Source organism: Nomascus leucogenys, chromosome X, assembly GCF_006542625.1.
Source record: "Nomascus leucogenys isolate Asia chromosome X, Asia_NLE_v1, whole genome shotgun sequence".
Classification (NCBI taxonomy): domain Eukaryota; kingdom Metazoa; phylum Chordata; class Mammalia; order Primates; family Hylobatidae; genus Nomascus; species Nomascus leucogenys.
Window position 1 is genome coordinate 46,420,516 of NC_044406.1, and position 14,865 is coordinate 46,435,380.

At 34.9% G+C, this 14,865-nt stretch overlaps 1 protein-coding gene across 12 annotated transcripts in view; it reads right to left on the reverse strand.

Moving 5' to 3' along the window:
* The window catches only part of KDM6A (lysine demethylase 6A), a 238,229-nt gene that overhangs the window by 49,665 nt on the left and 173,699 nt on the right, over positions 1-14,865 (reverse strand). For 4 of the 12 annotated variants that reach the window (XR_004028808.1, XM_004092432.3, XM_030807658.1 and 1 more), the window contains 7 exons: positions 11,135-11,228; positions 8,963-9,089; positions 3,900-3,998; positions 3,539-3,758; positions 2,232-2,387; positions 1,582-1,677; positions 254-355 (listed from right to left, as the gene is read on the reverse strand). Coding sequence is in view for 11 of the 12 variants with exons in the window: in XM_004092432.3 (XP_004092480.1) it covers positions 254-355; positions 1,582-1,677; positions 2,232-2,387; positions 3,539-3,758; positions 3,900-3,998; positions 8,963-9,089; positions 11,135-11,228 (894 nt within the window). In the remaining variant the exon portion in view is untranslated. Of the gene's footprint in view, positions 1-253; positions 356-1,581; positions 1,678-2,231; positions 2,388-2,840; positions 2,976-3,538; positions 3,759-3,899; positions 3,999-8,962; positions 9,090-11,134; positions 11,229-14,865 lie in introns of all 12 variants that reach the window. The other 8 variants (XM_012499008.2, XM_004092430.3, XM_004092431.3 and 5 more) reach the window with 7 other exon arrangements.

Consider the following 14,865-nt stretch of genomic DNA (forward strand, 5'->3'; position numbering starts at 1 on the left):
AATAAACAAACCCTTAGAATACATGTGAAATATCATGTAAATAAATAAAATACAAAGTATCTTGTTCAAAATTATAGCTGCTTTTGTCTAAAAATCTCCGTCAATTACCAGTATTTTAAGATAGAGATTACTAAATTCTGTCAAATACCAGTAGAAAGTAAAAGTGAACATAAACATGCTCTAAAATGACATTAGAGTCAATAAAAATACTCAAAATGCTAACAAATTTCAGGGAAAAATATGCTATACACACTTGGTGTTGTTGCATTAAGACAAACTGACTTTCCAGCTGTTCCAGCATCAGTTTCTGTGCTGGATTTAAATTATTTCTATTTGCGCGGAGCTGTTCCAAATGCTAGAAGAAGAACAAAAAGAGAATATAGTCAAAGATATATTTAGGAAATAAGATCGCTATTCTAAGCAACCTTTCCCTGAAATGACTAAACTCAGAACTACTCTCTGGTCAAACATACTGTCTTCTGACCAACAGTCATACACTCCAAGATGAAGTCCTTTAATAAGCTTGAGAAATATAAGAATGAACTAAGCATTCATCTGAACAAGATTTACTATGAGTTCTTTGTAATAGATGGGCATGAAATTTTACTCATCCATACAGTATTCTTAGGTATTCACAGAGAAAGCTCTTGAAGCTTAAAAATATATTGACAAGTATGCTAAAAGCAGCACTGTCTGGAAAGCAAAGTCTGAAGACAACCTGAATGTCCAAAATTACTGATCTGCCTAAATAAAGGTGTTACATCTATATAAAGAAATATGATGTAACCATAAAAGAACAAGAAAGCCCTTCACATACTGACATGGAAAAGTCTGTAAAATACATTGTTAACAGCAAATAAGAATCCTATCATTTGTGTAAAAAAGAAGAAAAATAATAATACATGTGAGAAAGGGGGGGATGTATATTTGCGTGTACATACATAACATACCTCTAGAATGATAGATAAGAAATTAGTAATACCAGCCGCATTTTGAGTGGGTAGGGGCCAGAATTAGAAGAAAACTTTACCCTATATACCCTATATTTATACTTTATGCAGTGTAAACCATGTCCTGTTTAAAAAAAAAAAAGAAATTAAAAACAAGAATGAATGATCTGGTAAATGCAGGCTCATTTTACTTTGGTGCATATTAATTGAATGTACTGTCATTTAACTTATAAGAATTAATACTTAGGGTTGGGTGCAGTGGCTCACATTTGTAATCCCAGCACTCTGGGAGGCTGAGGTAGGTGGATCACTTGAGGTCAGGAGTGCAAGACCAGTCTGGCCAACATGGCAAAACCCAGTCTCTACCAAAAATACAAAAATTAGCTTGGTGTGATGGCGCGTGCCTGTAATCCCAGCTACTCTGGAGGCTGAGGCACAAAAATGACTTTAACACAGGATGCGGAGGTTGCAGTGAGCTGAGATCGTGCCACTGTACTCCAGCCTGGGTGACAGAGCAAGACTCTATCTCAAAAAAAAAGAAAAAGAAAAAAGAAAAAAAAAATTAATACTTGTTTGCTACCTCTACTCCTTTTTAATAGAAAAAACAATTTGTCAAAAACATCTTACATACCTGTAATTTCTGTGGTGTCAAACACCATGAATGAGCTTGTTGCTGTACTGGAGGATGTGACACAGCATGTCCACCACTCCAATTGTCAGAAGTATTCTGAGGAAAATCGATTTAAAAAAAAATTAAAGAATATTTGGTTAAATCCACAGTTAATAATAATGGTTAGAGGAGGCCAAATGACTATGAATTGGAATATTTACATGTTAAAAAGCTGTTATAACATTAAATTCTTTAAAAAATAATTTTACATGCATATTAAACTTAGAAATCATACATTTAAAAATTACTATTTAATAAGCCACCCAAAAAGGCCCACCCTCAAACTATGGCCCAAACGGCTAGCCTAAATACCACACTGTCCACTAGATCCAACATTAAATTTATTTCAATGTCAGTAAAAAGTGATGATGAAAAGTGTGCTGAGATCTTAACGGCAGGGAGATGAATAAAATGATTTGATGAATGCAAATTTATCCCTACTTTCTATATTTAATATGATACTAAGGGTTTGGGATGGAAAAACTCAAACCTTTCACTCTTTGATGTCCACAAATTTAAAATAAAGGACAGGAAATGTTCAAACTGCACAATTTCAGGGCAGCTGAAGCTTCTTTTTTGACTGGGATTTTCTATTTCTCTAAAACATATACCTTTGTTGGACTAGATGTTCTTTTCCTCTTGGCAGGACTGGACAGGTCATCTACTTGGCTAGAAGGAATCATGTGTAGTGGCAAGGATTGCTGTGAAATTGGTGTTTGACTGAGGCCTAATACAGGTTCAGTATTTGGATGATGAGGTTTACATGCCTAAGAATCACAGAAGGAAGACAAAAATAGGGTTCTATATATTCTTAATTCATTCCTTCAAATTATAAAACTTTACAAGCTGCATACTTTTCAAAGCTATGTGGACATCGCTGATTGCAATGATTGAAAATCAAAATTAAATGATTCATCAATGGAATAATGTGTACCTTCCTTTGAAAAACTTGCCTTAAAAATTAAATAAACCACTGTAGCATTATTTTTAAGAAATCTCCTTCAAAATCACGAAAATGCACAAAGGTTCTAAGTTGGTACCCCAAAATCTCTTCCCATATTAGAGGGAATTTTATTTTGATCTAGATTCCCTTTGCAATTAAATCAAAAGGCTTTTCATTACTAAAAGCCTCCTGTGCTTAGTAAATTAAGCTTGACCACTAGAGAATTGAAAAGAACCCTTAAAGCTGGGCACCTGCAGAACATAACCCAACTTCTCACCTGCTGTGCTGTGTTCATGGCACCCTGCCTGGAGGTAAGCTCTGCGGGAATTGGTAGGCTCCACGCCTCCTCAATACTAGGAAGTAATTTAGTTTTATTCTGTAGACTACCTTGTGGAAGGTTACACAACTGAGCCTAGGAAAAATTATGTAAAAAGCAAATTTAACACAAGCCTACTTGAGTAAGAGCAAGTCCACTAAATCTTCCTAAATGCTATAGCTAATTGTTTTTAAAAGAAAATAGATTCTAAATTTGGGGTTTTAGAAGACACTAAGTATAAACAGGGTAACCGGAATATAAACCTTTGTGAGAATCAAAACAAAGCTGAGCTCTGTTTTCAGAGTTCTCATAGCTGTCTTCTCATGAAACTCCAAGCAAGAGTGAAAGACTGTTTGTGTTTTCTCTAAAATGCTATGACAACTTAAAAATGTAGACAGTACATAGAAAAAAATTATGTAAATTAATATGCATCAACAGAGTAAATGTGCAAAAGAGCATCTTTAAAAATACTGCATATCTTACTTAAAATGAAAAGTAAAATAATATTACAAGCTATGGTATGTTTACATGTTTACAAAATATGGAAACAGATCATAGACATCAAAACACAACTAGACAAACTTTCCAGCCACCCTCCTTCTGCCTGAGTGTTCTGGGGAAATATGTGGCTTTAAAAAACCGCTATTTAAAAATTTTACCTGTAAATACTTAATTCGTGCTGCAAGTGCAGAGGTATTACTACAACTTTTGCTTCTAGTTGCATTTAAGTAGCATTTAATGGCATCCTGAGGCTGGTTGCAGGATTCATAGAGAGTGCCTAGGTCCATCCAGGCTGCAGCATGGCCATGGTCCAATTGTACAGCACAAATATAGGCCTGTAAAGCGTCCATGGGCTGATTTTGCTGCTGATATAGCACACTGGAAAGAGAAATTAAGAAAAAATAAGTCAACTCAGAAGAACTGCTTGGTTTTATAATGATTTAAACTATGAAGTACCATATATGTGATGCAACCATCTTTGTGTATCAATTAAATTACTATTTTTATACAAAGGCTTACCCTATTGAACACCATGTATCTGCACTTGCTTCTGATTTATCAATAGACTGCCTGTAAGATATAAAGGCATCCTGAACTTTCCCAATACTTGAATAGCACCTGAGAAGGGAAGGGAAAAAAAAAAAATCAAGAGAATTCCATTAATACTGAAACAAATTAATCGGCTGAAAGGATGGACTATATATCACAGCAAATTTTTTTGAAACCCTAATAAGCTAATATATTTATGTGTGTGTGTATATACTTGTTAACTATAATTAGCCCTCCAACAAACCATATTATAGTCTGTCTTATAGGTGCTAAAAAGCATGCTGCATTAATGAACTCTATTAAAATGATTAGGGGACATATCACTTCAATATCATAATACTGAGAGCTGCATGCACATGTGCACGCATACACACACGCCACTCTTCCACTCTTCTTACATAGCTTGACCTCTAGTTTCCTATATGGTCAAAATACAGAGTTAAAAACAAAAACACTATACGTTGGTAAGATTTGCTATATCAGATTTCAATTTTCCTTTCCCAAGTAACAACGCTGAGGGCAATAATTCTTTAGTTCATAAAAAAAACGCACATGTAAGACACAGTTAATCTCAAACTAAGTATCAAAAATAGCATAAAGTAAAAATAATATAAAGTATAATATTTTATGACTAGTAAAGTTAGCAAGGTAAGATGAATGATTCAAAGACTGTAATTTTCTTAATGTGAATATACATGATGGATACAGAAATAACAGTTGAAATTATAAATAGTGAAATTATCTTCTTATTCTTGGCACTAAAGGAAAAAGAAAAAAACAAAAACCCAGTCCCTATTTTCATGAAGCTTACAATTTAGTTGAGAACTGAAGATACATTAAAAATGTCATGATGTCATATCAAATGGCCAGTATAGACAATAATTGGCCTGAGAATTTAGGATAAGAAGAGACCATCATATACTGCAAGATCTAAGAAAGGCAAAAAAAAAAAAAGGGGGGGGGGGGAGGGAGAGTAAGAATAAGGGATTTGAATATGTAAACATGCATATTATTTAGTGATTCCTAATTGCCAGCCAGTATATGGCACGTTTGCCAAGCAAACAAATTGGAAAGACAACACACACACACACACATACATAAAGTTTTTCCAATAAACGAATTAATATTTATGCTGTAATTCTCTTATTTTGGATATTATTGGCTGACAGTAAATTGCAAAAAAAGGTTAGTGTTTTTACTTGCCCAAACACCATATTTCTATCCTCATAATTATTCTTTGAAATTTTACTGATTTATGTAACCTAAAATTCTAGGAACCACTGATTCAGGCAGAGAAGATGAGAAAAGGCGTTTTAAATGGGTTTGAACAGCATGAGCAAAACCTAATGTATATACAAGAAAGCACAGACACAAAACAGTAGAGAATTTTAAATCCAGCCAAAGATTACCCTAAAGTTTGCTTTTCTAACAAGGAGAATAGCACATTGAAAGCACTTTATAGGAATATTAATTTTCTAACAATATGTAGGGCAGACTGAAAGGAAAATAGTTATAGACAGTGAAAAAAGAGGGTGGCTACATTCACTGGTTTGGAACAGGTCAAAATTGGAGTGAAAGTACCGGCAGTGGCAAGAAAAAAAAGATGAGAGAAACAAGAAACCAAAAGATTGATAAAGGCTTTGTGATTAATTCATTAGATGTTCACAGGGTGGGGGCTGTAACTTAGTGTTTAACCTTGGTAAAAAGAAAATGGTGATCTTTTGGTAAAAGTAAAAGGAGAAGGAGCTTGTCTGGGGAAGAATATGGTGAATATGGTTTGAAATATGCTGACTTTGACATGATGTGAGGACATTAAAATGGGAAATGTTAACTAAAGAATAGGAGATGTTGTCCTGGAGTTTAAGATACCTTTAAGTGTTGAAATCTAGATTTGGAATTCATCCATATGGAAGAGAGGCTGTAAAAACACAGGACACCTACAAGGGAGATGTAAAAGCCTAAGGAATCACTAATCCTGTGGTTTGAAAGATGTAAGAAATGTCCGTGATTGAGACAGAGAAGGCAGTTTCAGAGAGGATCTACAAACTATTTTATGAAGGAAAAATTCATAAGAAGAGATCAGCAACAATGCCAAACAGGAACAGACACCAGCATGAAAGGGAATGCTTAACAGATAGTAGAAAACATGCTCTTCTGTAGTTGTTGTGAAATCAAAGCCATCTCAGATTTATAGACAAATCTGCCTAATTGCTGGGAGAAATAAGCAGTTCTTCCCAAAACCAATGTTTTAACATTCCATTCCTACAAAGTCAAAGTAGGAAACCAATGTGTCCAGATACAGATGTCCCACTCCAACCATCAACCACTTTTCCTCTAATAAAAGTAGGTTCCTCTGAGACAGTCTCGTGTAACTAAAAAAGCCCTGGATGAATCTAGGGTCTAATCCCTGCTCTCATACTAATTATCTGTGATTATGAACCCACTTTCTAAATCTTTGAAGTGACAGGATTTACAAGGTTAACTAGGTGACCTCCCTGGTCCCTCCCAGTTGTAATATTCTATAGTTCTGTGATAACACAGTCAACGATTGGTGCTAGCATAACAGAATATCACATTACAATTTTACTTTGATATATAAGTGCCAAATGACAAGCAAAGTCCATCTTCAACACAGACCTGAAGGCAGAGGTTAATAGAAAGCCTAAAAAATATTACAGTCATCAAACCCCAAAATTTCTTACAATTGAGGTCTTCATTTGGAGCTTTAAAAACTTCTAAAACATAATTCATTCATAAAATGTTTCTTACAAGAAACAGAATAGAAGCAACACATTAGAAGGCAGTGAAAGAGAATATGAAAAGTCTAAAAGATTTAGAATTTTATTATTACAGATGGAAAATAATATGTCTAAAATGATAACCTTGAACCTGAAACCAAGTTAAATTGTGATAAGTATCCTTTACTTAGTCAGGAAAAGTATATTGTATATTTGGAAAAATTTACCCAAAAAGATTAAATTAAAAACATCATAATGTTTTACAATGTAAAATTAGTTAACTGGAAAAAAAATGATAAAATACTGCTCACTGAAATACTGATGATGAAATACTGCTCATCGAAGCTGAAAATTACAGCATGACTATGATAGTTAATTCTACACATGGTTCATTATAATTTTATGTAACTAGAATTTAAATTTAAAAACCTATACTAAAAAGACATCTACACTACTGTATTAAACTATCTTAGGTCAGAAGGAACATACTTTCTAGTATACATTCGTTTTAATCTATGCTAAAACAAATTTTCATACATAAACCTGAAAACAAGAGACAGGCACCTACTGTTTCCCAGTTCCAGACCTCCTTTACAGTCACTATATGAAGCCTCACACTCCACAACACTAATAGTAATAGTGCTAGCTCCAAAAGCAAATGGAGTTTAGTTAGTTCATTTCATCCATTTATCGAGTAGCCATTTTGTCAGGCAAAAAGATACAAAAATAATAAAATCCAGTTTCTGCTACTGTAGAAGAGAAACACAAAAGTTTGGACCCTCCAGCTTTATTTAGAAGCAACCCAAATTAGGCTCTTTTACAAGCCTGGGGAGGGATTAGGAAATCCTCACCAAAAATTAGGTACCTTTTCATTCAACTCTTATTGTATGTTAATAATGAGTTAATCAAATGTTTTTAAAATTTTTTTTCTTAACCTTCTAAGCATAATATGAATAATCAAATATTTTAGAGAAGGAACCATATTAATATTACTTTGTCTCATACAAGCATACTTTCCTTAAAGGAAAAATGAAGCCATATAATTAAAATTTAATGTGATTATATGGCAAATTTACTTACAATCAAGTATTCTATGTAAACAATAATAGAATAAAACTTTAAAATAGGATAATTTCTAAAGAAGTCATAAAATTGGAACCTTTAGAGCAGGAAGGTACCTAACAGATCATCTAACTCAGGGTTTCTCAACTACAGCATTATTGACATTTGGAGCCAGCCAGTTCTTTGCTATAGAGGACTGTCCTGCGCATTGTAGGATGTTTAGCAGCATCCCTAGTCTCTTCTCTACCCACTACACGACAGTAGCACACTTCACAGCTGTGATGAAAGAAATAAATGTCTCTAAACATTGTGAAATGTCCTTGGCTGGGGTAAGGGTGGCAAAATAGCCTGCCCCTGAGGACCACTGATCTAATACAATTCTCTAATACGTTAAACAAAAATTGAGGCTTTAAGAGGTTTAACTAAACCATCCACAATTCCACAAACAGTAGCTGAATCAGGACTTGAATCCAAGTGTCCTGGCTCCTAGTACATTTATCTTTTCACCATATCATGAAAGCGAAAAGTGATTAGGAATCAAAATACAACCTGATGATAGTCTAAAACTATAATCTATCAGATACTTAGGCATGAGGTATAGTTCAGATCATCACTAAGCATAATTCAGACATTCAATGGATAAATAGTATGGAGAAATGGTTACAGACTTGCAGAAAATGATTTTTGTTACACGACACTTCTCCATTCCAACAAATCTAATAATGTAATTCACTTTCTCACTGTAAGATTTCAAGTATAACTGTGATTTGAGATTTACTATTATGTCAATTCTAAGGTAAATAACATGAATCCAAATTATAAATTATAAAGGTTCCATTGACTATCAGTAGTCATCAGGCAGATGAGAAATTAATCCTGTTTTATAAAACACATATAGGAAAAATACTGGAAGGCTGAAGGAAAAGCATTTAAATACTTCATTAAAAGTTACTATTAGATAAGACTTTTTTAAAACTAGCAGTAACTCAAATCAAATAAAAATCCAATAACCAAAATAAGAAATGTCCTGCTAGACCAGATTATGCTATGAAAAAACCACCACATTTGGAAACTTTATTTTGTTGTTTAACTTCCAGGAATCTTGGTTAATAATGTATTTAGAAGAGAAAATACACTGATCAGGTTAGATATGTAAATTAACATTTTAAATTGTAATTCAAATATCTTAGCTGGAATAGACAAAAGCAAACATAAATGTCTGGTAAGTCTCACCTTCCGAGGAAATACCAGGACTGGCCAGAATTAGGATCTGCTTCCAAGGACTTTTGGAGATACTGAATAGCATAGCTTTCCTTGGTAGCTTTATCTCCCAGGAGATCTACAGTGTGATGCATCCAACCTACAGTAAATGATTTAAAAATATTTACGTAAATGACTTAATTGTTCTTGTATGTTTAAGAATACGAAGCAGAAAACAAACCAAAAAAGTACTCTTTTCTGTCAATTTATTAATTTAGTTTGGGGTACATATTTCCAAAATATGTACAGTTCTGGCCATTAAGAAAGTCAGTTTCTCACAGTAAGGTACTGTAAAAGCTACGAAGAGCTTTCATTCAAGAGAAATTAAAACAATTTTTAGTACTGATATAACATTATAAATCAGATGTTTCTAATTTTGATATTTGAAAAAATTCCAAGTTATGAAACAAAGAATATAAAGATGTTACGTCTTATTTACTATTCCATGTAAAAATAAATTAATGTGTTTTTTTTGTTTGTTTTTGTTTTTGTTTTTGTTTTTTTTTCCTGAGATGGAGTCTCGCTCTTTTGCCAGGCTGGAGTACAGTGGCATGATCTCAGCTCACTGCAACCTCTGCCTCCCGGATTCAAGCAATTCTCTTGCCTCAGCCTCCCGAATAGCTGGGACTACAGGTGCATGCCACCACACCCAGCCAATTTTTGTATTTTTAGTAGAGACAGGGTTTCACCATGTTGACCCAGATGGTCTTGATCTCCTGACCACGTGATTCACCCACCACGACCTCCCAAAGTGCTGGGATTACAGGCGTGCGCCACTGCACCAGGCCAATTAAGAATCTCCAAGATATCCCATTAACAAAATGTTTATTTCCAAGGAATAAATATAAGGCTATAGAATCAACGATAGTTCAGATTAAAAAATATACACACAATCCTACCTCACTGGCCCTGGCTACATATATTCGCACCCTATATAAGATAAAACTATAGGCCAGGCACAGTGGCTGACACCTGTAATCCTATAATTTGGGGAGGCTGAGGCAGAAGGATCGCTTGATGCCAGGAGTTTGAGACCACCCTGGGCAACATAGAGAGAGACCTTGTCTCTACAAAAGAAATTTTTTAAATCAGCCAGGCGTGGTGGCATGCACCTGCAGCTCTAACTACTCGGGAGGCTGAGGTGGGAGGATCACCTGACCCGAGGAGTTTGAGGCTGCAGTGAGTTATGATCACAACACTGTATTCCAGCCTGGAGGACAGAGCAAGACTCTGTCTAAAATAAATAAGCAAACAAACTATAAAGTATTTGATGACTGAAAAAACAAACATTACCTTCATAATAAAGCCTTAGTTTTGTTTGTAATTTTTTCCATTAGGATTTTACTCGAGTTGTCTATACTTGAATTATAAAAGTGTCAAAATATTTGTTTTTATTCAGTGATTTATAATTATTAAATTTTTATGTATATTATCTAAAGATAATGATAAAATCTAAGCTTAAGTGACTTTAAAACTATATAAAAATAGTTACGTTATGAAAACATTCATATTGCTACAATGCTGGCTAAAAATTAAGAATAAATGATTTGCCCAGACCAAAAACAAAACTGAAAAAACAACCCAAATATCAAATACAAACAAGAAACATGACTCAATAATTAAGCAACAAAATTAAAGGCTGGGGAGTTCTTTCACTATCTTTTTGGTGATAGTTACACATGACATCCAAATGAACAGATTCCCTCATGTTCCACATTAGAATAGAACTGCATGCTCACAGTGTTAGACGTTCTACAGTTTTTAGATAAATTGTTTTGTAGTCATTATAACTGATAAAGCTATGAAAGCAAGCTCCCCAACCATTAAGTGACATTAGGTAAATCACAACTTCATTAAGTGCTTAAGCATATATCTGGCACAAAGGAAGTATTCAATCCTCCTTGGGTTAAATACTAGGGAGTAATTTTGATAATTTAAAAGGACCAGCTGTACAAAAGAATTATACTGAGACAGACTGTGGGAAGGACAACGCTGGGCAGAGGATAGAAATATGCTGGGTTCAGAATAATTTTATCAACTCTGAGCAAAGGAATAGAATATATGAGCCACATAGTTGCCACACTCAACATGGAAAAAACATAAAGAGAAGCACTTATAATACACTAAATGTATACTATTACATACCTAACTGTTGTAAGACAGTTGCTTTTACTTGTGCAGAAAGATTCTCTGTCTGCAAAAGTTGTTCATAAGCTTCTTTTGCAGAATGATATTTCCTCTAAAGAGCAGAAAAAGAGATTTGGAGAAAAATTAACATAATCTTTAAAGAACTACTTCATATATTAAGAATTATACAATACTGATGTTTTAGCATATTTTTTAAAACTAAAAGAAAAAAGTGCTGATTCCATTATTGAATGTTTCTTTAACACTAGACAGTTGAGTAATAAGCCTTGTTCCAGAGTACCTAACACCAGTAAAACTGACATTCACTATAACAAAGTATCATTAAAATATGACTTTTAAGAATTTTCCAAATGCCACTATCATCTGAAATTTAATAACATAAGTGGTCTCAATTTCATTTAATAACATTAGACGTATTCTACCTCCAAGTGCATATCTGTCTGCCTAGAAACACTGAGCTCCCAAGCAACTCAATAAATAGAGCACATGTCAGGCCAGGTGTGGTGGCTCACATCTGTAATTCCAACACTTTGGGAGGCCGAGGCAGGCAAATCACGAGGTCAAGAGTTCAAGAACAGCCTGGCCAACATAGTGAAACCACATCTCTACTAAAAATACAAAAATTAGCCAGGCATGGTGGCGCACACATGTAGTCCCAGCTACTCAGGAGGCTGAGGCAGGAGAATCGCTTGAACCCGGGAGGCGGAGGTTGCAGTGAGCCGAGACTGTACCACTGCACTCCAGCCTGGGCAACAGAGCGAGACTCCGTCTCTAAATAAATAAATAAAGCACATGTCAAAAATGCCGTAGACAAAATCTAAATAAGTACAAAAGTAGTTAAAAATCTAAATTTTAAAGATACAGTTTCTAGTATATATAAAATATCTGATAAAAATATTTATAATACATATGATTTTAAAGACATCAAAACTCTGTTACAGCATAACAATGTTTGTAAGACTAAGGATTTCACAGGCAAATGTCTAAATGAAACCATTTAGCCACAGTTCTCAAGAGTACTAACATAACTGAAACTCTTTATTGCTATGGTTATAAACCTTAAGACAACTCCCCCAAAACAAAAGGAAAAAACTAACAAAAGAAAGGCTCATAAATATTACCTGTAAAACATACTTGGCAGAACAATGGATTGAAGTGGCTTTTATTCATATTATTACCAGTACATAACTGCCTGAGCAAACAAATATTTTCAAAAAAAAAAAGTAGGTAGAAATACAACTAGCTGTATGAACCTCAGGCAAGTCACTTAAACTATGACTCAACATCAATAAACAACTGATGCAATAAAACAAGAGTTAATATCCAATCTTGCTACCTACAGGGTTGTCCTAATGATGGAAACAATTAAGGAGCTACATACACACACACCGCTAACATAAGGAAGATTTCAGAGAACTGTCTATTGAGATGATCAGAGTTTTTTCGTTTGTTTGTTTTTTTGAGACGGTGTGTCGCCCTTGTTGCCCAGGCTGGAGTGCAATGGCACGATCTCAGCTCACTGTAACCTCCGTCTCCCGGGTTCAAGTGAATTCTCCTGCCTCAGCCTCCCGAGTAGCTGGGATTACAGGCATGTGCCACTACGCCCGGCTACTTTTGTATTTTTAGTAGAGACGGGGTTTCTCCATGTTGGTCAGGCTGGGCTCGAATTCCCAACCTCAGGTGATCCACCCGCCTTGGCTTCCCAAAGTGTTGGGATTACAGGCGTGAGCCACCGCGCCCAGCGATTCAGAGTTATGAAATCAACTTTTACTTATCAGCTAAACCAGTTCCCCCAAAACACTCATCTGGTCTAAAAAAAGTTAATTAGATAGGCCAAGGATAAGGACCAAGTTATTCAATTCCTTCAATTGATAAATATTTGTTAAACACCTAATACATAACAGGAACTGTTAAGACAACAGAGTAGCGAAAAATATATACAGGAAAAACAAATTAAGCATATTGTGCTGTGTATGATAACATTATAATACTTCTCAGAGGAAGAACGAGCGCATTTTAAGTTTACAGTACTAGCAGGCTGGACAGAAAATGCAACGACTACTTCACAAAGACCTCCCTAATCCATTTAAAGACTACTGACTGTATCCTAAAACAATGGAGAACCACTGAATGATTTCAAGTAATGTAATCAGATTTAAATTTTAGGAAAACCACCTTCATGAATTATCTTAACAAATGTTAAAATATACCTCCCAACACTGTGATAAAAACAATGATATACTTGAAAAAATGGTAGCATCATTATTTGGAAACATGAAGTTGGATTTCTACCTCATACCATATACAACAAAACCAGCAACTGCATTAAAGACCTGAATATGAAAGATAAAAGTATAAAGTTAAGAGAAGAAAGTGTAGAAGAACGTTTCCTTGAGATGGGAGAGAATTTATTGAACATGACCAAAAAAACACAAATCATAAAGAAGAGTAAAGATCTGACTCAAAAAGCATAGGCAGAGAAACAGGCAATGGACATAAGTAACCCAACACATAAAAGGTGAAAAACAATGTGAATAACTATACTCCTCTAGAAATCAGAACATACAAGTTTAAATGACATAACACCTTCTACCTTTAAGACTGGCAAACATAAATTTGAGTAATTCCAAGTATTGTAGGGATGTGAGTAAAGGAGAACACTCACGTCCTGGTGGAAGGGGATGTACTCAAAAAATCAGGAATACAAATATGCTACAATTCAGCAATCTTACTCTTGGAATATGTATGCCAAGGAAACCTTTCCACAGGTAATGTTCTGAACAGTACTGCTTGTAGTATGGAGAAGCTGGGGGGCAACCTAAGTTTCTGTCACTAGACAAGTAGAAACAAAATACAATGGATGCTTATAGTAGAACATTAAGTAGCAATTATAAATGATGTGTAAAAAAGTAACTTGAGTTTATCTTTAATAGTGTTGAGTAGAAGTTTTGCCTCTGACAATATTTGGAGTGGCATTCCACACACAGCTTCACATTCTGGATAAAATATAAAAGTCAACTACTAGATGGCACTGGAGAGAGACCAAAATCAGGCAAAACCAAAGGAAAAGTTCACACTTAAAGGAAGGAAACGGCACTAGATGAGTAACTCCCTTTTTCTTGGATTTTCACCTGAAGGCAGGCTTCAACTGGTACTTTGGCTAGCTAGAACTCAAATAGAAATGGCAGTCTTACTAGCCTGAAGAATCATAGGACAGCTTTTGAGGCTACCATAAAGAGTTGGAAGTGAGGGGAGAAATCCCAGTCAGGAGACAGAGTGGAAACACCAAATTCCACACAGAAACTCTGCCCAAAGCTCTGACTGCTGAATTATGCAAGAACAGAACAGATAATGAGCAGCCTAAAAGAACTAGAGAGAGATTTCAGTTGCTGCCATTACAAGGGTGACAAAGTTTAGAGTGTGAGTTAACTGGCTAATAAAGCAAAAATATATCAATCTTCAGAAAAATATAGTCAATCTCTACAATGTATTATTCATGATATGCAGGATAAAAATTATCAAACTTATGAAGATCAGGAAAATTTCACCCATATTCAAAAGAAAATTAATGAAAACCAACTGTGAAATTACTCAAATGTTGAAATTTGTATCTTTTTTTTTTTTGAGACGCACTTTCACTGTGTCGCCCAGGCTGGAGTGCAGTGGCGCAATCTTGGCTCACTGCAACCTCTGCCTCCTGGGTTCAAGTGATTCTCCTGCCTCAGTCT